This window comes from Columba livia, chromosome 6, assembly GCF_036013475.1.
Source record: "Columba livia isolate bColLiv1 breed racing homer chromosome 6, bColLiv1.pat.W.v2, whole genome shotgun sequence".
Taxonomy (NCBI): domain Eukaryota; kingdom Metazoa; phylum Chordata; class Aves; order Columbiformes; family Columbidae; genus Columba; species Columba livia.
Genome location: NC_088607.1, coordinates 20,389,705 through 20,413,866, shown reverse-complemented (window position 1 = coordinate 20,413,866; position 24,162 = coordinate 20,389,705). Strand labels below are relative to the sequence as shown.

At 34.9% G+C, this 24,162-nt stretch overlaps 1 protein-coding gene across 2 annotated transcripts in view; it reads right to left on the bottom strand.

Moving 5' to 3' along the window:
• Positions 1-441: 441 nt before the first annotated feature.
• Positions 442-24,162, bottom strand: part of HECTD2 (HECT domain E3 ubiquitin protein ligase 2) — a 41,263-nt gene continuing 17,542 nt past the window's right edge. For both annotated transcript variants that reach the window (XM_065067444.1, XM_065067445.1), the window contains 14 exons: positions 23,229-23,338; positions 21,321-21,469; positions 19,702-19,825; positions 17,311-17,407; positions 16,327-16,434; positions 14,389-14,521; positions 10,924-11,012; positions 9,381-9,539; positions 8,859-8,933; positions 7,837-7,924; positions 7,487-7,593; positions 6,276-6,391; positions 5,504-5,647; positions 442-3,008 (listed from right to left, as the gene is read on the bottom strand). In XM_065067444.1, coding sequence (XP_064923516.1) covers positions 2,888-3,008; positions 5,504-5,647; positions 6,276-6,391; positions 7,487-7,593; positions 7,837-7,924; positions 8,859-8,933; positions 9,381-9,539; positions 10,924-11,012; positions 14,389-14,521; positions 16,327-16,434; positions 17,311-17,407; positions 19,702-19,825; positions 21,321-21,469; positions 23,229-23,338 — 1,620 coding nt within the window. In that variant the 3' untranslated portion in view covers positions 442-2,887. The remainder of the gene's footprint in view (positions 3,009-5,503; positions 5,648-6,275; positions 6,392-7,486; positions 7,594-7,836; positions 7,925-8,858; positions 8,934-9,380; positions 9,540-10,923; positions 11,013-14,388; positions 14,522-16,326; positions 16,435-17,310; positions 17,408-19,701; positions 19,826-21,320; positions 21,470-23,228; positions 23,339-24,162) is intronic.

The window sequence follows — 24,162 nt, the reverse complement described above, 5'->3', positions numbered from 1 at the left end:
CTGTGCCCATGAGAAAGCATGATGTTCTTGTTACCTGCCCCTCCCAATTATAATGTTAAATTACTCAGAAAAAGACAGAACATACAACTTGGCTTTATCTCTCCTTGTACCTCACATTACTCTTGCAACTGAGAAAAAAAAGACAAAAAGGAAAAAAAAGAAAATTGAGGATCCATGCTATTTTGCAGCATTATTACTCCATGGTATGCACTGGAACACCTGTAATTTTGAGTATAAATATGGAATATACTTCTGGGTGTACGTCTGGTAGTCAAAACTCAGTTTCTTTTCCAGTGAGCCATGACAAGTTTTGGCAAAACTGTAACTTGTAAACAAAACTTTTCAAAAGAACAATAAGACAAAAGCAGATAAGCTGGTCTTATTTTTAAACCCATTATGATCAGTTTTTGAAATCTGAAATTAGACAAGTGAGGCCAAAAATTGAAATATTTGATTTAATGACTGCACAATTTTAATACATAAAAATAGATACTTAGTAATGAACAAGTTTATACAAACCAGATTTCTTGTGTACGGTACAAAACAATGATGGAGATAAAAAAAGATTTGCTGGATTACAGTGCAAGACAAAAGAACAACAAAACACCATTGAGGAAAAGTTTTAAAATTATCAGAGGCTTATTTCATAAATACAGTGCAATGCTTTCATTTAACAAATACAAAATTTACTATTTAATTTATCAACGTCAGGAAATATATAAAATGTCATTGAATGACAATCTTATTTAAAAACTGATGCAAATACAATAACCTTTTCAGAATTCTGAGGTAATATTACACAGTAAATCAAAAAAGCTTCAATAAATAAAACTAAACCCAAGGCAAAGTGCAATTCAGTGAAAATAAGAAGATAAAGCTTTTATTTTAACAATAATAGATAAATAGATATTAAAAGTGGGCTCAAGCCATAAAAAAATATTTTGGCTAATTTGCCATGTTTTCAGATAAACTGTATAGTTATTTATTCATAAGCCAACCTTCCATGAAATCAGTTCTACAGAGAAAGGGGGAAGGTGTTTGTTTCCAGGTTTTTTACCTCCATCCACATTCAGTGGTTAGAAATTTAACATTGCTTGAAGCTACCTAGTTCATTCAGTGCAACGGTAGAAAGTTTCATCTATTTCTCAACATCTGAAATCCTGTAAAATAAATTTATTTTAAAATCGCCATTTGGGAGAAACAATGTAAAATGCACAAGTTTGAAATGCTGCTTTTAACACACTCTGTGCTAACCTAGTTTTCTTCCAGGCTGAAGTAAATGGAAGATTATTACTGGTTTCAAGGAGAGCACAATCAATGCAGTGCCAAGTATTTTAAAATATCCTACTATTTATCTCTGCTTTAATAAAACAGTAAAATCACTAGTACCTTCTTCTAGGAAACAGAATCAAATCAAGTTTACCCTTAGCTACTGAAGAAAATCCACAACAGCCTTGAAACTACAGATTAGGCAGATTAATTTGTTCATCATGTGTAAATCTGTCGTATGTAAATAATACAGAGAAGGAAACCAAGAATAATATAATAATTTACTCTTATTGCAAATAAGTAATTGAGTACAGACACTACAAGATATTTAAGCATCCATGCCCCAGCAGAAGTCAATGGGGAAAGCTGACAAATTAGATGCCAAAGTGTCCTGAACCATCTGGGCCTCATTCAGCTGAAAGAAAATTCTATAGAACACACAGTAGCTATTCATATTAAAAAAATACTATACTGCATGCTGATAAATTCTTTCAATTTAATGAATAAAACCCAGAATTACAATTACATCTGAATTTTAGAACCAGCTTCTGTCCCAGCTCCTAATTTACTAACTCAGAGCCGGCATAGTAAGAATTCTTTTCATGTTGTTTGTGCAGTGAAAACCATAAAACTTTGTCTTTAAATGCCGGCCTTCAAGTTAATGAAAGCTTCAACAGTCTTCTGAAATGTTACTGTATTCACTTTCATCACAGCTTACTTAAGACTTTCAACAAAGTTGCTGAAAAAAAAATGACAGCAGGATCATTATATCAGTTTTCTGTGTGTTGTGGATTTCATTATTCTTCTGAAATATCTCACTGAATGTGAATTTAAATATCTAGTTTAGCTTACTATAATGCTACAGTAGATCTGGTTAGTTTGCTGTCAGAGAATGAACATACAAGCTGCTTAATACCTGTAGTTTGAACCTGAATCCCCTCAAGCTGAAAAAAGTACCTTTTAACACTCTTGTATGGTCAAGTGTAAAAGCTTAATATAGAACATCTAAAACCTCTTATTCATAAAAAATAAATTTTTAGCAGTAAATGGCACTATCAAAACCCTATTTGTTCACAGGCAGTTATTTACATGCTTCTTGGACAGCCTGTTTCATTGAGAAGGAAACCCAGAACATTAAAACTACATACACTTTATAAAGACTAAAATTCCTATTTGCCTTTGTGAAAATATGGCTACATGCTGTATGGTATATTTTTTCTATTATTCATGTTAATTGAAAACATTCTACCACTGGGATTAGTTAATGAAGAAATATTCTGTATATTATGTCCCAGTAGGATACCTGTAACGTAAAGGGATTACGATTAACAATAAAGTGCTATTAAGAAAAAACAAACTATAACTTGAAAATCATCTTAGTCAGGTTTCATTTATCAAATAGACTAGCTTTTTGCATGAAGAAAGCTACTTTCTGTGACAAAGCAAGCAGTAAATGTATTGCCATTCAAGAAAAACCATACACTTCATATTCAGTTAAAAAATACCTAAGTTAGGTAAGACTGGCACAGTATCAAGAGACGTAACAACAAAAAGCTTAAAGGCACAATTAGAAGAGAGTGAATGCTACATAAAAATGCTGTTCTTGAAGTATTTGATTTTACTCTAGACCAAAACCCTCTGCATTTGAAATTCCAATAATCAACTTTTGCTTCAGTTCCTTCTTGTTCTTGTAAGGAGGGAGACAAAGCTGGTTGAAGCAGGTATGGGCCACAGGTAACCTAAAATAATTAAAAACAAACAAACAAACAAACAACAAAACACATTTAATAATAATACAATAGAAGCAGAAAGCTGCTAACTGCCTACACATTTTCAGTTAAACATTACTTACATGAGAAACCCTGTAAAAGGAACATTTATCCTAATGTTGTTGGTTCAAGTTCTGTTGAACAAAAATAATACCAATGTTGGTCATATGCACCTCAAGCGAAACTTTTGCCTCCAACTCCCTCCTCAATTTTCTGGTTTTTTTTAAGTTGGAAAAATCCTCTTATAGGTTTTGGAAACTCCAGGTACCACATGGCTTTAAAAACCATTTTTTCTCTAAATACAAAATCTGGGTATAATCAGAATTCACAACACAAAGAAGGAAGGTGAGTTCTGCAGCAGTTATAGAGACACCTAGACCAACCAGAGTTACTGCAAGGATACAGAACTCAAGGTTCAGCCTGGCAGAATACATCCTTACAGAAATATGCCTCAGTTCAGAGCACTGAGGAGCTGACTGGATCCCTGGAAACAACAACAGTTCACAGTTTTTGGTCTTGGCCATACCAACACTTTTGGTTGTGAGTTTCTTCAGAGAGCTGAGTTCAAATATATATATTGCAGATGCCTCTTTGGATTGATTGCCTGACGGGAACACCAGAAACTCTGCTCCTCACTAGAAGCCATTAGTTTGATAAGAACTGTTCTTCAGTAGCAGAAGCACTTGTTTTGCCATCAGTATGAGATGCCACTAACATCCTACCTCATAGCCACAGGCAATATGTAGCTGCGGGATCTTCTTGCCCTTTCTCAAGTGACAAGCAGGATATACGCACAGACTGAGGATATACACTTGTCCTACCACTGATTACTTGGGAGGACAGAAAGACTAAGCTGAGGCTCAACTTGACATTTTTAAGTAACCCAACACACTGAAAAATTTCTAAAACTTGGACACTTAATAGTTAAATTTTGGTATGTGACTGCAAAGATCTTGAGTTCTGTTTTCATTAAAGCCCTTAGTCTTCTGAATGGCAGTGCTTGCTCTTCTGTCACTACCAAACATTCTCGAAGAGGGGTGAAATCCCCCACATCTGGAAAGCCCAGCTACTTCCCTCTCCTCACCCTTTAAACAAGCAAGCAAAGATGTGTTTATCAGACTGGATTCATGTGCTTTGGAATTTGGAAAGTTAGGAAACTGGATATTAATTCTGCATTTCTTAAAGCTATATTATAATATATTCTTTGATCCTACTGTGTGATCAATACAGTGCAAACATGTCCATGTTCATCCCTGTGCAGGCAGTCTGACTGCAACAATTATCTTGCAAAACACAGAGTTACATAATTTTAAAATGCATATTATTTCAAAATTTCCATTTTTAAGAAAAAGAACAATTCATAGGAGAATGAACTTAACCAGAGATTCAATGTTGACTGATTTTTCTTCATTTTTTATCAGATATGCATGCTCCTTTAACATGTTACTGGAACCAGTTATTAGCTCATTGAATAAAGCATTAGAAATACCACAGTAATTAGATAAACCCAATTTAAAAACCAAACCATATTCTTTCTGTTTATGCATTTAATTCGGTTCTCTACAGAAAATCCAACAAAATTTTGACCTTAAAAAAAATATATTTCCATGTAAGTATTTTGATTACGCTAAATGTTTTAGAAATCCAGGTAAAGCCAATAATTACTGCTTAGCAGCAATTACTGCTTAGCACTGAGCTCCAGAGCAGTAAGCTTTTCTATACAGCTTTCCAAATTACTTAAACTGGCTTTTAAACTGGAACAATTAAACAAATAATTTGCATTGAAAACATGTAAGGAAACTTTATAAATAAACTTGAGAAGGAAAATACTATGTGGAATTTTTCAAGTCAATTCAATACAAAATAAAACACCACCAGAAACATAAGAAACTGGCATGAACAATTTAACCTTCACAATGAAATTACAAGGCTGCTTTGTTCCCATTTCTTCTGAGCAACCTCTGTATCAGCCATACACTTACTCACCATAGACCCTAAAGGAATGCTACATCTTCTCAGCCATACATGTTACAATTCTTTAGACCATCAAGAAAGAATGTAAGCATTTTCTGCAACTGAAGGGGCTACTACACATAATGACAGACTCAACTAACTCAGGAAGTCATGGTGATTCATAGTACATTTTCATTAGCTCAGCTTTCATGTTAGGAACAATTAAACAAATAATTTGCATTGAAAACATGTAAGGAAACTTTATAAATAAAGAATTCCTGGCCCCAAATGTAAGCATTGACCAGACAATTAATTTTGTATTAGATGGTCACTTGCAAAATGTATGCAAGCAATAAATGCATATAATAACATTTTGAAGACAAACTAAAGGAGCCCATGCAGTTTCTTCCTTATTAATTAGTTTGCTCTTCTTTAAAAATACATTCAAGAGCAATAAGGACTCTCAGGAAATAAGTTACCAAAAATTTAAAAAAATCCAGAAAACTACTCACCAATTAGTTGATGTTTCACTCTTTGAAATCTTGAAATTCAAATCAGCCATTCCTCCCACAGGTACCCTATCACTTCCTGTAGCAAAATGTAGCAGTTTCTTTTGAAGGTCAAGAGAAAATCCAAGTACTACATCCCAAAAGTATCTATGTTCAGGGCAGAGGGAGCAGAAAATGGTGTAAGATACAATATCATGACACAACAGTATAACACAGCCATAAGTACTACATGATGAATGTCAGTAACTGAGAATTTAATCAATGTAACGTGTAGGACATAAGTTGTATCTTAATATGCAAGTTTAAATAAATTCTTAAGGACTGAACAAGTACAATGTTTTATGATTTTTGGAACGATGCCTTGTCAAATGATGCTCGAAGCCACTTTGCTATAAAAATATAAATGCCTTCTACTCACTAATATAATAAAAATGTCCTCATTATCAAATAGAATTGGAAGAGAAAAAGCATTTTTAGAAGATTGGTTAATAAAAATAAAGACTCAGGTTTCACCATGCAGGATTTGAAGCTACTATTTTTAAACTATATATCAATCTGATCATAACCTTTTAAAGGTATTCAGCAACACATTATGCCATTAAAGATCTAACTCTTCCTACTTACAGATAATTTGATAGTGTCTTTGTCTTATTTGGAAATAGGTATTTAAAACTTCAATCATTCTCAGATTATCCTTGAAGAGATTATTCCCAACAGTCTACCATTCTATGACGTTTTTAAATGCAGTAATTAGAATGAAAAATATTAAGCCTACCGTATAGTAAGATCAGTTTTTTGGTAGCCCTCATATTGCGTACTTCGCTGTAAAGCAGACATATCCAGTTCAGGACTGCCACAGACAAGAATTTCAACCTCTTCTGGACGAAGTAACTGCCAGAAATTAAGGATTTTTTTTTTTTTTTTTTCCAAAGATGAGAAAATATGCAACTAGACTGAGATATTTTTTTATTCTTTTGGCATTATAGAAAAACTAACAGAATAGCATTCAATGTAAGTCTGTGACTTAGATACACACTGCTCATACAAAAATTAATTCCTCAGTACTTTGAAGAATCTCTTACTACTATATATAGTTGCAAATTACTGGATAACATCATATTCTAGTGTATTTCTTTTATCACTCTTTTTCATTCTTACATTGATTACACTGACTTGCTTGTCATCTGATTAGATCACAAATATGTCAGGAGGATGAAGTTTGTACATATGGAATTCAGAGGGAGGGTCTTTATCTCAAGTTTGGTTACAACCTCCATTTCATTTACACTGAAAAGTCCCAACGTAGGTTGATGAGTAGCAGTGGCTGACAGTACTCGACTCTTAGTTGTACACACTGCTATGCAAAGCAAATACACATAATAATAAACCACATTTAACAACCGCTAAACTTACAGCTGGAGAACCTATTTATTAATTTACTACACTGTTAAATTTCATTAAATTATGTCACGACATTTAAATGGATTTTCATTCTTCTTTCAGAACCTTCCCTGCAGTTAGCCACATCTCACTTTGCTCCAAGTGTGTCATACTTGGCTAATTTCACAGGAATGAAGAAACTCTCATGCAGAAAATAATTGCCTCTTCTTTCTCTTCTTACTGCACAAGGGGTGATGTAAATTACAAAAGCCATTTCAACAGCCAAGCAGGACTGAATATGAAGAGTGTTTAATCTCAGTCTCACTGAGTGTTCTTCCTGCAAACAGTAACATTCACAGAGAACCTCTGAATGCATCCTGATAAACCTAACATGCGGAGCTTGATTTACCTGTTCTCAATGTAGAACTACAGAGAAGAACTGACCTGCTTAATTTCTTCTGCTTAGGCTGGATTAATCAACTACACTGATTGATCAAGATTTTTCACGAATCCTAAAATCATCCAGTGTAATTTTCTTTAATTTAGCTAAGTCACTGTCGCATATTTGAAACAGAAGCAAAGAGTTATGGTTTATTTTACTCTTACCAGTAATGCATATGAAGCACAGACACTATGAAATCCATAGTAGAAAGCTGCAAATTGTTTGTAGATTGATTTGTTGAGAAGAAAATCAACATAGAGCTGCACATATTCTAAAAAAAAACAAATAACATTTTATTTTGATACATCATAATAATATGCTCTCTCAAATTATACTGAATAAAGAAAAATGAATTTATTGCATTTTAGATACTATTAAATTGGTAGGCATACCAGAAAGGACTACAGTAATTTCATTTCCACACTTTCTTAAATAAAACCTGGGCTTAATAAGAAGGGAAAATAGGACTAAGTTAAATCTGCCAAATATGTGTAGTTAATATGTATTGAAGTACCTTTCCTGTTCTGATTTGTGACTGGAATTTTATCTCCATTTGGCTTTAAGTTGTAAGATTTTATAACACCAAATTCTTCTTGAAAAACCTGAAGAAAAAGAGTAGTCAAGGTCAGTGCTGGAAAATACATTCATGTACTCACAAATTACAAAGCTTGTATTTATTTATTTCATGTATTTCCCCTGTCTCTCTCTTTAGCACATAATGTAATTCTGAAGGTTGTGGCGATTTTATAAGTTAAATATTACAATTTTCAACAAATTGCTTAAAAAATTGGTATTCAAAGTAGAAAAATTAGCCCTGTTACACAGTGACATATCAAACTGATCTGCAGGCTCGGTAGCCACAGATTTTTTCATACAAAAGAACAATTTAGGAGCATCAAACACAATTAAGAAGATATTAGTTCCACTGTAGCTCGCCTAGGAACTCAAAACTACTTGCTTTACAAAAATTCTCATACGGCCTGACAGTAATGTAATTCAAAGCTGCGGTCAATACTAGACCAATACACATCCCTAAACCAGAATGAAATTTTACTAACTAGTCTGTGTTCTAAAACAATGAATAAATGGAAGGGAATTTCTTGATTGAAATATCAAGTCAGGCAAAACTACTGTAACTGGAACAAGCCATTGTTCAAGTGAGATTTCCTGGGCAAAGTGAATAAAATAACCAGAGTAACCTAACATCTGTGTTAGACAGGAAAGGGATTGTTCTGCAGCCTGATGGATTCCACTAACCAGGTGACTGATTGCAAGGTGATGTGTCTGAGCAAAGAGCTCAGATGCCCCAGCAGCCGCCCACTCAATCAATGCTGGGACCCAGCGGCACTGCCAGGGGACAAGAGCTGGTGGATGGGTGAGGGAGTTGGGCTCTGTGTGCCCCAGGAAGCGTCAATGCCCACACAGTTACATTCCAGACAATCAGTAACCACACAGTAGTAGGAAACTCCATTGGAGAAACATTGGTAAAATTACTGAACACATTTGAGAAACAGTTATAAGTGTGTATTTAACGACCTGAAAGGTTGAGTAAAAATCCTCTTCGACATTGCCTTCATAGGATAGCAGCTCACTTAGTCCATGCGCCAGCTCCTACAATATAAGTAAAAGCTCTTCGGTAAACTAAGTAACTTACTTCGAAGGGATGTGCCAGAATCATTACTTTATACAAAAAGTATCTTGTAAAAAGCTATATATTCAAAATGTGCACACAAACAGAATCCCTCGCTGCTTAATTAATATGTGTGCGTACATTTATCTTTATTTCAGCAAAAACAGTTACATTTTTCTTTTTACTACAGAAAATGCATCTAGAACGCTTGTATCAGATTTTGGTATTCTAACTTCAAGTAGATCAACAAAAATTCTGCTATGCTAGAAAACATGGAGAATTTCTGTTTTCAATAGAAAAAAGTAGACTCCACTACCCTGTGCTTAAAAAAAAGGCTGTTTTCAAACAGTTTATAATTCAAGCATTAAATATAAAAAAACCAGGTTTTAAATCAGTAATTCAGCCTCTTAATTAAACATAATACTTACAGGCATAATCTGAAACAGGTCATCTAATGTGACATCACAGATGCCTACAAGTGTGTTATGATCGCAGGGAACAATGGGAGGACTTAATAATTTCTTGTAACAGCAAGGTGGGAAACGAATATCCAAGGTGATGCTATTATATACAGCAAGGCCCATAAGCTATACATGTAAAACGTTAAGGGCAAATCCCACACATCCTTATTATACTTAATATTTTAAGTAACCTGGAAAAAATATTTTAAAATTTTGCTCAGCATACTCTAATACATCCTAAACAAACAGTTTTGTATTACAATTAAGTAATAGTTAAAAATACTCAAATGATACACATTGACAGAACACTTGAACATCATCTTCTGTTAATGTTTACAAATATATAAAGGGTGAGTGTCACGAGGATGGAGCCAGGCTCTTCTCGGTGACAACCAATGGTAGGACAAGTTTTAATGGGTTCAAACTGGAACACAAGAAGTTCCACTTAAATTTGAGAAGAAACTTCTTCTTAGTAAGGGTAACAGACACTGGAATAGGCTGCCCAGGGGGGTTGTGGAGTCTCCTACTCTGGAAACATTCAAAACCCGCCTGGACATGTTCCTGTGCAGCCTCATCTAAGTGTTCCTGCTCCGGCAGGGGGACTGGACTAGATGATCTTTTGAGGTCCCTTCCAATCCCAAACATTCTGTGATTCTTCATAATATTCCATAAAAGCATTTCTAGAATAAATTGTTCCAAAGTACTGTTAAGAAAACGTTTTTACACAGAACTGGAAATATATATTTTTAATTCACGAATTCTAGAGAGAGCTCAATATAGCAATTTTTCTTTTAAATGAATCTAAAACCATAAAGACAAACCTCCACAGGACTTACAGTTCATCAGCTAGTACATTTCAGTGAATCTCATGAAATAAATTTGAAAATATCCCAACAACTACAAGAATCCAGTTCACAGTTCTGATTCTCACTAGAATAGAATAGTTCAGTTGGAAGGGACCTACAACAATCATCTGGTCCAACTGCAATCATTAAAATGGGGACATCATCATTTCACCTTAGTGGAATTGTAAGTACATATGAATCATCTGCCTGAGGACTTCACAACTAAGCACAACAGAAAATGTAGGAAATAAGTTTATGCTCAAAATAGCATCTGGCTTCCAGTCAATATATATAAAAAAACCTACAAACTGATCAACAGGGGCTTCAATGAAATATTGATGCATGGAGGTTCGTTTATGTTTACTGAATGAAACTCAGATGTAAGTACATAAAAAATTACAACTTATACACAAAAAAGTTGCATGTGTAATCTTAGTACTAGTATTTTCTGACTGCAAAATGTACCGTGTACCTACATACCACAATTTTATTCCTATTTTTAGTTCACTTGTTTGAATGACATCCTTTTAATACATTTAAAATGGAAAAATCTTGTATAATATACACAACATCCAAATGATCTTAAATCAATGCCTTATTTCATTCCAGTACCAACTCACTGAATGGCTGTTCTTTTAGCACATCTAGAAGGCATAAAAGGATACAGCTCCAACCAGTCGGAATTCAGAATAGTTATCGCACTTAAAGCTGCTGAACCAATGGCAGTGCGAATCCTTGTGGTAGGTGAACATGCCTGCAAAAAGGAACAGTGGCCTTTACAAAGCCTGAGCTGTGATAAAAAGTCATACAAACCCTCATCTTTCTCACACACGCACCCTTGAAAGCGCCCCTCAGAGTGCCCATACCTTATTAGGATAGAAAGCTGTAAAAGGTTTGTCTTATACACACACTACCAGCAAAGGGCTATGTTCCATATTTTCTGTCAAAAATTATACCGGAGAAGTTAAGAAAACCCTCAAACTAAACAAAGCACTCACTGGTCTAAATGACAAGCTAGATCCTACTGAAATCACAACTACAGACTAGTTTGACTGCTATTTGTGTCAGATATGGATCACTCTGTTTTAAAGAGCAATAGAAAGAAAAAAACCTACGTAATGGAACTATAGCATAGCTTTCAAATACCTAGGAAGCACTGCTCAGAGAAGCAAGACACACTTCAGTTAAGTATGCACTAACAGTGAAATTAACTTCAGCAATGCAGAATTGGATAAAAGGTGATGACTGGTTCTAATTTGTTGGGATTGAATGGGCTGAGAGTTTCCACAGTCAGTGTACAAACAAAGCGCTGAAGAGTTCTAAGGACACCTTGGTATTCAGTAGCTCACCGCATTTGTGTTTGAAGATGAAGCTGGGTACAAGTAACATTCAAATGAAAAATCAAACTCCTTTGGATTAACAAAAGAATAAAAATCCAGTTGATGTCTCAGGGACATTTAGTTCTTATGAAAAACTATAAGTAAAACTCTGCCTGCATATTCACCTCCCCTACTCTCCTGAAAAAAATCTACCTTTATCTTTTGAAATTTAGCTCAAAATGGTGCTCATCACAAAAAGTTTAGACAGCGCCTTTACCAGAAGCAACAAATAATTGCATGTAAGGCAGAGCAAGATTCACATACTGAAAGAAGGCAGTGATGCTGGAACAAAATAGGTCTCAAATTCCATTAATTAATTGTCTGCATCGAGATGAAGAAAGCATCATAACACTCATAGGAGAGCAGACAACCAAATTAATTTGGAGTTCTTTAATTTCAGGGGTTGAATCTGCAGGATCAGCTCACCTGAAAAGGGTAATAACAGTGACCTTTTCTTATGTTTTTTTCCTTCCAACCTTCAAAAATCCATTATTTGCAACTTTAGAACATTAAAGACAGCAGAGTATACAGTCCTTTCCCAAGGGACGAGAACACTTCTGAACTCCTCCCACACTTGGCTCATAGTCACATCAATGAAAGAATTTACACTTTAAAGTGAGGAAGCCTGCCAGAGCTGGTGAAAAAATTACTCTTGAATGTTTCCAAACTCATCAGTTACCAAGCTCTGCTGACAACACATTTTTACTAAAAGAACTGTCAAACTTACAGAACACTTTCTCCAGGATAAATTGTTTCCTGTTAAGGTTGTTATCACCAAATGTCATCTCTCTGCACAGACCCCTTTTTACTAGAAAAAGGGCTATAGGCAAATAATGACTCTCAGCAGATTTGAGGACATATTTATAACTTGAAACTGGACCTTTAGAAGGAATCCTATAAACAACAGAGGACTGTGCATTTAAGGGACACAAACACTTCCAGGCAAAGACAGACAAGCTCTTGCATTCTATCAGTGGCTATCAGGTGTTATGCTGAAGTCCCCGGAAATCAATGTTTCTAATTTAAGAACCAGCCTGGGAACACTTCAACCCATTATAACATCAGTAATGTAACCACGCACAGCTGAGGAAAGCTGACTCATTTGAGAAATATTAGTGGGGAAAAAAATCCACCCAGATCCATCTACAGCAATATAGAAAAAGTAGATTGAATTGCTTGTTTATGAATGCTCATTCATGTCTTCCAATCTCCTATTTGATCAGAAAATAGGTTGGTGCATGTGTGTTTTTCTTCCTCAAGCCTGCAAACATTATAGGCTCCCATGTCCTGGTAACAGCAGAGGCAGGCTTTGTCACTCAGCCTCACATCTGTCTAGAATGTCTCTGTACCTGACTGAAGGATCTCTCCCTCCTGAGAGCATCTCAGACCACTTTAAGAATACTAGCCTTACCTGAACAGAACATATGATGACAAAGATTCGGGTAAGAACTAACCTCTACCTATACTAATCACAGAAATAGTGCTAGAACTTGTAGATATTAGCAGTGCAAATGGAAACCATTGACAGAAGGGAGGTCAGAGCCAGCAGTTTGCCAGAATTGAGCACGGTAACAGCATCCAACTGTAGCTACTTAAAACAAACAAACAAAACCAACCAAACAAAAAAACCCCACACAACAAACAAAATAAAAAAAAAAAAAAAACAAACACAGAGAAAAACTCCCTAAACTAGCAATATGAGAACAGCTGAGGGCAGTGTAAAAACAGAAAACACAGCATGAGAAGAAAGAGGCAAGGATGGCAGGTGACAAACAAATAAATTTGGCCTTATCTCCACTGAATATTTGCTAAACCATCTGCTGCAGAGGCTGCTATATGTCTTTTCCTATTTTGGAACAGGAATATCATATTCCAGTTGCAACTAACCAACATATTAAGCTAAATGGAAAAAACTTATTCTTAAATCTAAATATATGAATTCACTCATATGCTTGTGTGAATTCTAAAAAATTTCCAAGGGCAGACAAGTGTCAATGTTTCAATGCCTTGCACAGCTGTTGCTTATTCTTCTTAGCTTGTTAGTATGTCTGGCAATTCACAAACGCTCATAGAAAATTCCAAGATTTCTACTCAGAAGAGAGATGGAAACAACCCTTTCACTGGCCTGATTCCATTTGAGTTATACTTAATTTATCATTGCCCTACTCCATAAAACAGTTGATGGCCTTCTCCCATCTGCCCAGAGGTAAATCAAGATTCTATCTCTGGATAGAGGTGGAAACAATTTAACACTGCAGATATATCACAGGAAGAACTTCATGGCAAATCTACTGCTGGTCTTGAATCGCCCCTGCTTCTTATCCACTAGCCTAGGGATACTAACAAACCACAAACACTGAGTTTCTGTCACAAAATTTAGCGTGACTGAACTCTTAAAAAGCTGAATCCTAACTTTAATTCTAAGCCTTTTCGTTGATCAGAGATTTGTTCACCCTCTAATTTTGCCGTACCACTGAAGTGAAGTCTTAGCTTTTCAGCAATGCTTGAAGCTCCTTGTCAAAAGCCAAGATCTTCAAAGCCTTCAAGTACTTCCCACTCTCTTCCACATTCCTCTATGACAAATCTTATCATTTATATGCAATTCTAACTTGCCTGCTTTTGGTTTTATATCAATTAGTAACTGGTCTGCCTAATACTGGATTAATGAAGAATTATTATCCATCACTGTTTTGATAATTTAAAAATGAACAAATTTTCACTTTGTATTTAAGAATGTTTATGAGGACTCACCATAATCAGGGTGAAAAATCTGACGAATCAGAAGAAGAAACCACTCTTTTGTCAGGCCACCCATATCAAGACCAGCTTCCCCTACGAATGTGACTTTCAACTTCTTTTTCAGATCTGCCCTCTTCCTCGCTAGCTATTGCAAAATAGGCAGGGAAGAAGAAAAAGGAGATTTAACATATTATGACTACCTCTAGCCATAGAGAACACGTCTCTGTCTTTATTGCACTTGCTTTGTTTAAACTGGTAATTCGCATAATCTCCTACGAATAGGTCAAAACCATATTAAAACAATAATTCAATTGCAGAAGCAAGACAATCATGACTACTTGGCATCATCAACTACCTTGCACATGGTGCCACTCTCTAGGCTTGATAAGAAGTTAGGTGGTATGCAAACAGACTTTTAACAACCTACTAGATACAATGAATGGAGTCTGTCCAGAATGTTTTGGATCTATGTAATTTTTTACCTACACAGAAAACATTCTGCCAGGAAGAAATGTTAGATTAAAAAAAAATAAAAATCCTTTGGAGATATTTAGAAATAAGGAAGCAGCTACAACTTTAAATGTTTAGACACCGTTTTGTTCAGCATAAGATAGATGCCAGCAAGTATCAAGGTAACAAGCTCTTCTCATTCCTTTATCCTAAGAGACAGCATTTCATCCAAGTATGCAAGAGACCTTCAAGGAACTAGATTACAGCCTTTCAGAATGAGCAGTGATCTTCCAGATAAAATCCCTATACAATTTTTCTTTAAATCACTAATTACTGGCCAGCTCCAATGGAGGTGTTTACATTAGTCGGGAAGATGCATGTGCTAAAATAATTTCTATGTTGTTAGCTGCTCAAGTAAATTCCTATTGCACAAATTGTGTAACTATAGATATTTGTATTATTTGATACAATTGGCTGAAGTGATATTCCTTTGCAAATGCATTTTTGAGATTTGAAATACAAATAAAACATTTTTCCTGCACCTTCCATTCCCCACCCTTTTGAGAATATGGATAATCTAAGACATCCTTACTCATCCCTGAGACGGGCAGAAGAAAACATCAGAAATAAATAGGATAATATTTTGGCTATCAGAACTCTTGAAGTTGCTCTTGGTTAGTTTAGTGTTATAAAAAAATTCCTAACAATGCCTAGAGAAAGCAGTATTCATATTTATTCCATCTTAGGAGACAAGGCAAAAATAGGCAGGCTGTAATCTAGGGAAGAAAAAGGTTACATTTATGTTTTCTGAACATGAGTAATAAGAATTTGTTTGGTCTTGTTTTCACTACTTGGACTTATTTTTCAATACCATCAGGTTGCTTTTAGTGTTAAGAAAGAGTAGGGAGCTAGAGTTCATCAAATAAGGTTCAGTGGATACTGAAGAATTGCCTACTTTAACAGACACATCTGTTTCATTTCTAAAAAAGGAAAAATTACATTCATGAATGTGAGGAATTAGTTAAAATCAAGATAAGAGCTTAAGAAAAGAAAGCCTAAAATAATTATTACAGAATAGAGAAGTTAGTGAAGGAAAAGAATAAAAATATTCCAAGAACTAGAACAGAACAAGCTCATTAGCGATTAGTCACTTACTATTCATGCTCCTATCATGGAACCAAGTCCTACATAACCTAGTAATTATACACTGTATTTTGAAGACAAAAACTGATAACACAAACACATCCCGTGTGGCATGCAAACATACATGTTCATTATGAGCTTCGCTATAGACCAGTACAAGGACTGAAAATAAAGTTCAGAATGTCTAGCAAAATCTATTCTGCAGCACTGCCATTGTGACAGTAATTCAGTTCTTTTTATTTATTACTGGACAGTTATATTCCCTATCAATGCAGAAAGATTTAAATATGTAAACCTGAAATCTAAGTGCAATAGCTATTCTGCAGCAACACTCCATTTTATTATGTTTTTTGTTACCTCATCTAGTGAGTCACTAACAAGGTGTGTCCTCCTCACTTTCACATTTAGGAACAACATATTCATGTCCGGTTTCTGTCTGCGAGAGACTTTATCCACAAGGCTTTGCTATTTGAATAGAAAAAAAAAATATCATACATGCAGTATCTTCATTTAAAAAACACAGTGCCATACTTCTTAAATATTGTAAGTCCTTAGTATCTCACATTAAAGACATTACCCTAATACGACAGCTGCTTCAACATCTTCTAAGAGATGGAGAGCAATTTCTTTTCTACTGCAGATAGCATTTACAGCATATTCAAACTATCTTATCAAGAAATTTAACAACAAGGTGGCAATTGCACAGCAACATTTTAAACTCCTCAAATAGTAAAGACATACCCATAAGAGACTGGTTTGTGCTTTACTTCACTATTCACAAGACACATCCAGCAAGAAAGGAATGGGTAGGTGGTGGTGCTGCCATATTGAGCACCGAGGAAACCAGTATCCCCTAACACCTGAAGGAAATTATCACTGCAGGAGGCAGACAACACCTTTTTCAAAGCAGAAGAGGCCACCCAGAAGCACTGCCTCTTCTGTGACTTGTGAACATACAGCTGCAACTTGGTCTTCCATGATAACACATTTTCACAGAACAAAACAGGAAACAGTCCAAAATTCTCACGGACTTTTTCTTCCTTAATTATCTTGCTAATTTAACATGCTGGCACGTTATGCTGGTTTCTCAAAAAAAGAAAAAAAAAATACTGTAACTCTTTCTCCACAAGCATCCTTAAACTAAGCAAAATAAAATAAATAAAATAGTATTGAGAAAATCCAGCATGGACATTTGTAGACTAGTAATAGGACTCAAGTTCTTTTTCGGGGCATTCAAAAAAACTAGAAGTTGTAATGACAGGCTGTGTGTAATATCAATTTAACAAAAACTTATAAAATGCCAATGGATGAGACACAAACATTTACCACTAAATGACTTACCCGTGCAATACTTATCATCTGTTGTTCTGAGTCCCTTTGAATAATAACTTTTTTTGCAGCTATAGAAATAATAAATGGGTATTGACAGAAAGAAAACCTAAAAACAAGAGAAAAGAAGGTAAAATATTTCCTTTTAGCATCTAGCATATCATATCCTTTTCAAGAACATAGGAGTGAATCTTTGTGTTATTGGTATGTAACTACACTCTGATAATCCACTGATAAGAATGTACAAATAGCTGCTGTGTTCTCTTGTTGTTATTGTTTGTTTGTTTTTTGTGTTGTACACATAGACATTCAATTCATTTGAACAAACTGTTATTTGAAAATATTATAAACTGTAATTAGTAGTAACACCCTCAACAAAGCCCTTTTTAATTGTTTATCATTACCAATAGGCCTAATAAAACAGTCATCTGCTTTAAATGCTAAATTTTAACTGCTACACTGAATTAAAGAAAACTATAATATATTCTTAAAGAGAATATATTATAGAAACATATCTCTGTGCAGCATTTTTAGGTACACAGTATAAATATTTCTGGTTTGACTTATTTACTGCAGAATTGATTTTCAAATGAACTGATTTTCCACAGGTCTTTCAGATTTAACCCAGGGTTACAGGTGTTTAGGTCTTCTAAAATATCAGATGACAGCCACATTTCACTGCAATCAAATAATTTTTAAAACCTTCAGAAATCAGCAAAGTAAAAGATTTCTTTTCTTACTGGTTACCTGTAGGTTTTGTGTTGATTTAGCTCATGTATTGCCTAGCAAAAGTTCATACTGAAATACTGAGAGCTTCAGACTTTGCGTGTGCATCTTCAATCCAGACTGCATGTGCACCCTGCATCCTGCCTGTGAGAAGCTCTGGATTCTAATGCCTTCAGGAAATAAAGGAAAATGAAGAAAAATATTCTCACTTGGTCTCCTGGAAATCCTAATCCAAACTGTTTTACCAAGGAGTGTTCACTTAGTTCAAAGAACTACGTATTTAAAAATATTTCATATGGAAGGTAAGCCAATACTCCCTCCTACTTGGTCGTCTTAGTTCTAAACATATAATCTTGACTGTATTTTTTTTTTTTGGAACAACACAGAGTTAAGAGATGTAAAATTGGAAAAGATTGTGGTTGTAACAAAGTAAAAGAATTAAATTTAAGAATAATACGGCTAGTATGCACTTCAGCTACTCCAGAAATAACGTGACAAGCAAACTCTGTTTTGATATATATTAAATTCCCAGTGTCCCAGCAAACTGAAAAGAACTGGAACAGGTGGAAATCTCACAGCCCTTTTATAAGTTTGGATGTGGGTGCCAAGACAGCCAGATGGTGTAAACGAAAATAAAACAAAACAACCATTTTGAAGCTCAGCAGTATTCAGATTCCAGTGCTTTGACTGACACTTTGCAAAGCCTGCGATACATTTCTTGCCACCATGTATCACGGGTTTTGGCGTTTTGTTTTCTCTTGTTTTTTCCTTCTTTCCTTCCTTCCCATGCAGAATAGCAGGCATCAGACAGAAGCCCAGCCTAAAATACCTGCTTTGGTGGAGTAAATTATGCTCTCCAAGTTTTCCTCAACTGCTGCTAAAGGCAAGGAAAATTGCACACACAAACAAAAAGCTACATTTGGATAGCTGATGTCTTAAATGAGCTTACTGAAAAGTCTTGAAATATGGGGAAATTTTAATTGATCTTGTAATTCAAGCTGTAAAAACTGAGTGGTACGTACTGATATACTAGAAAAACACAGCTATGTAAAATAACCTTTTTATTAAGAAAAGGTTAATAAGATTTTAAACCAGCAGAAACATGAAACACCTGCTTCTGTACCATACTGCTGGCTGCCTCTCACAAGAAGAGAAATACGTTTACAAACTTTGAGTCTATAAATATTTAACTTGTGCATTTATTTTCTTGTAACACAAATAGCACAATTGATTTCACTGGAAAAATATGATCAGAGCCACATATATAGAGGTAATTAGACATTTTCATCTTGAAGTGACAAGTATGCACACAACACCACTTTCTGTGAATGTATTGGGGGTTAAAATATGTTTGTAGTAAGATACAAAAGTCTATGCCAATAAATAATAAAATCATACTATTATCATACTATATTATCATCTATATTTTACGTATTTTCTCCACTTTGCAAAGGCAGAATGAGATTTATTACAATCACTCTCACATCCATGCTGTAGCAAGTATACGAGTAGTAGCTACGTTTTTGCAATAAAATATAGTATTTAGTGTGGTTATATATACACATAAAGGGTATGTACACCATATATACACAACATATATTTATGATAGGTATACATAGTGTAGATACGGTGCTTTGAAATACTGCTGAACAAGAAACAACCAGTTATCGATCTTACCTGTGAGAATTTCCATAACATTGCCAGTTATGGTATTCTTCCATAAGATCAATATGATCAAGTGTAGAATTATAGAAATCCGTATATGAAATAATAGGAGGACTGATCAGACTATTTGCAGCATCTACAAAGAAAACACAAAAGTCTTTTAAAATACTGCTTGGATTTGGCACATCTGTTTTCTAGGCATCCTGAGCACCAGTGACCTCAGAAACTTTATGCCAAACCAGCTACTAATAACTTTGCTCAGTCTTAGCTACAGAATTACAACTATAACTTAACACATATGACATCAATTGCTGTAGAAAAGAGTATAAATAAATCCCTAGTTCATCCCATTTATAAGAGAACCCCCCATTTGATTGTAGCCCACTTAATGACATGCATCAAGTTAAAGTTTCAAGGATAAAGAATGCTGTGTTCTGCTGAAATAAAAGAAAAAGCAGTTTGATAAGTGGATTTCTTTAACACCTTTATTTAATTTCAAACATAGCTATGCATATCCACATGCTTTCCAGTTAACAATTATCTGAGTCTGACGCCTGTTTGCTAAAGGAATGAAAAGTGGGGAGCACAAAACATAGTATGCTCAGATAAGACTATCTCCTCAGGTATCTACTATACCATCTAGACTCACCAAACAAAAATTAAGTACTTAACCAAATGAAGAAAACCAATTCACATTTAAGCTGCCTACCTCATTTTGTAACATTCATATAATGTCAAACTGCTAATAAGTTTCCTCTATTTGCACTTTAAAATAATTTAATTTTGATCAGTCAGATGGAAAGTAGCATATTTCGAATTACTAAAGATTTTTCCCAGAATTGAGGAATTAGCAGCGCTTCCATAGATGACTAGACAACCACACCTTGGTTTTAGATACAGTTGAGCTTATTAGTCTGAACTGTTGCTCTGGACAAGAAGGACTGTGCAGAATGTTTTAAGATGACAGTGAAAAAAGAAAAAAAAAAAAAAAAATCATCATTCCAATCTTAATTTTCATTTTGTTGTTTCATTTTCTCCTAGAACGGAGAAGGGCTTTTTACCCCTTAAGAAAAGAGGACTGGCCTTAAGCCTCCTGTTTCTATAGTAAGTGCTCTAATCACTAAGCTATTGGGGATGACTGGAGGAAAAGGTTTGCATTTGCAATGGTCAAATTTGCTGTGCTTTATGTTGAACTGGACAGGGATTTACTTTTTTTGACCTGTAATTTTGGATTTAGGAAGCATATGTATTGCCTAACATCTCTCAGATGCTAAATACTTCTGTGGGGATAAGCCAATTACAGAAGAAATTCTGGGAATTAGATATTTTCACAGTTTCTTTTCTATTCTATTAATGAATCTAACGGAAACCTTAACCACTGATTACTTCAGTGGATTTTTGTTTTGATAGATCTTCAATTGTTGTTACAGGAAAATGATGTATAGCAATTATCCTCTACTAGAAAGCAAGTACGAAGTCTTGCCAACAGAAGATGGGTTTTGTTGCTTCCTACCTTTTGGCATTTTGTTGTAATTCATACTGCGCCACCATCATCAGTCTCTCCCCTCATATGTACATATACACACATAAATGTACACCACACAGTTCAAGAAAAATAGAAAAATACCTACTAAATAAAGCCAGGACTTTGGTTGCTGATGGAATCCACCAGGTACATTTCACCATAGGTGGAAACTCTTCAGGTTTTGCAGGAAACAGGCGTAAAGAAATAAATTGCAGTAACCTGTCCACCAGCTGCTTGAACCTCTTCTGTGAAATCCTAAACCAAACATACTGCATTTACTCTCATGTGATTGCTGTCCATGCGAGAGTTTGTAGTATCAAATGTCAATGTTATTTGATAAAAACACATGCTTTTGTCCTATACATAAAAACAAAATTCCAAATATAAAAGTTGAGAAGTATGGTTTTAAACATTGGCACATGGCAATGCTCTTCAGTGCATGCCTAGGTATGCTTCTTAATGTCGGTGACTTAAATAAAAAGCAATGGAATAATTACTTGTTGACTTTTAGTAAACAAAAAGAAAACAAAAATCCTTAGCTATTTCACTCCATAACCTGAATACAGAGGAAGTCTCAATTTTTTATTTTGAGATATTTGGTCCTATTGAATAAAGAGTGGAAAGTACTTCATATGCTTGTGACCAATGCACATTTCAAATTACGTGCCGCACCACTTCCATAATATCAAAACAATGCACATATATATGTAGACATATTAAAGCATCCTTTTCTAAATAAGAGCTCTCCTATTCATAGAATCATTCTGAGTTAGAAGGGACACACAAGGATCAGAGTCCAACTCCTGTCCCTACATAGGACAACCCCACAGTTCACACCATGTCTGAGGGTGTTGCACAATCTTGTCTTGAACACTGCCAGGCTTGGGGCCATGACACCTCCCTGGGGAGCCTGTTCCAGAGCTCCACCACCCTCTGCATGAAGAACCGTTCCCTAATGTCCAACCTAAACCTCCCCTGGCACATATTCCTGCCATTCCCATGGGTTCTGTCCTTGGTCACCAGAGAGAAGAGATCAGCATCTGCCCCTTTTCCTCCCCTTGTGAGGAAGCTGTAACGACAAGGTCTCCCCTCAGTCTCCTCCAGGCTGAACAAACCGAGTGACTTTATTTTAATGGTTTAGATTTTTAATACATGTTAAGATCAAAACCATCAATACACCTATCGCATCATTAACCGAGAGGTTAAACCTTTTTTGTAAACACCAATTCAAATGAAATCATATAGTACTACACTTTAAAGCAAATTTAGACATATTACAGAGTGGGAAGATAGAAATTAATTTACATCCTTGCAGAGAAGAAAAATCCTTTATTAACAGATTCCCTAGGAGACAAGGGAATTTTGAATATGGCCATTCAAACTTTTTTTTAACCCAGACTGAACTTATTGCACAGCCATTATAAAGCAAGCAACCTGCATACTAACTTGAAAGCCATTCTTTGGGCAGTTATCCCCATATGACTTTATTAGTGAGGTCCTATAAGAGTTATTTCAATTAATTACACAACTAATGCCCTAACTACCACCTCTCACCACCTCTTTACACTACAAAGAAGGGACTCCATTTCATTTGAGATTTTAATACAATACAGTAAGATTACAGTGTCTTTTGCAAATTATGCAAGATAAAGCTTTATTTAAACAAAGATCATAAAGATGTTTGTATTAGTAATACTGTTTCAACATGTATCTAAAAAAAATCACATACATTAGTTACTTAGCATGTCTTATGGAAAAATAAATTACATAAGTCCTTTTGCAACCAAGGCATTTTTGCTTAAAGATATTCAATTTTAATACATTATGTAGTTTGAATCTATAAATCAGTATCGCTTAGTGGACTACGTCCAAATATACTTTGAAAACAAAAAAAAATCTCGCCAACTAAATTAACTGTCATATAACTTATAAAACAGTCAACATCAACAGAAATACAGCAACAATTGTAAACCCAGAAATGGAATTTTAAATTTTATTTATTGATTTACTTTACTTTTTAGACCAGTGCACAAGGAAATGATGGTCTGCTTCTGTTAAGGCTGCAATCTGTCTTAGCAAGTGAGCATAGATGACATAAGTAGAAGTGTTACTAAACTGAGGATTCTGAAAGAGATTAGAAAAACATGTTAGGTTAATAAACTGCATAAAGGGGAAAAAAGTCATTAGGATTTTTTTCTTATGTTTGTTGTTGCCAATACAATTATGCAGGAAAGGAATTCACAAAATTGCTGTGACAGTGGTAAAACCAGGAAAAAATTATTTGCAATTTATATTCAAATAAAAAATAGATAACTTTTATATTGTAGAAATATGAATTTCTTTTTTTGTTTCAAAAGAAAGCTCACAGGTACTGAAGGCAGTACTCAATGTATTTTTCTGGATTATCATTTACTGTGTAGCACATAAATTAAACTCATCTGAGCACTGTACTTTCTATCTCAGTAATAAGCATTCTTATAACTCCTGTCTTCCCATACATCAATCCAAACTTATTTTCCCTCTTGCATATGAGTTCATGCATTCCCACTTTTCAGCAGGATATACTCCTTATAATTCACAGCTAGCATATCATCCCACAGAGGAAAACTATTGTCTCAAAAAATTAAATTACCATCTGATCTTCTCATACAACAGTAGAAATCTCCCCTTCTATATAGAGGTGTTATCTACACTGGCAAAATCTAAAGGGAACTTTGCTACAAATGCAAATCAACAATAGTAGCAAAGGTAATAGGTTAACACAGACAGAAATCAATGTTGCCAGACTAGACAGAGTCAGCTGGATAAAATGCAACATCAGAGAAAGTTACAGCAATATCCAAAAGTGCATACACTGCAACTTTCTAGAAAGAGTTACAGCATAACAAAAAGCAAATCAGGGAATAAGTAAGAAATAAGAACAAATAATCTCCTAAAGCATTTGTTCT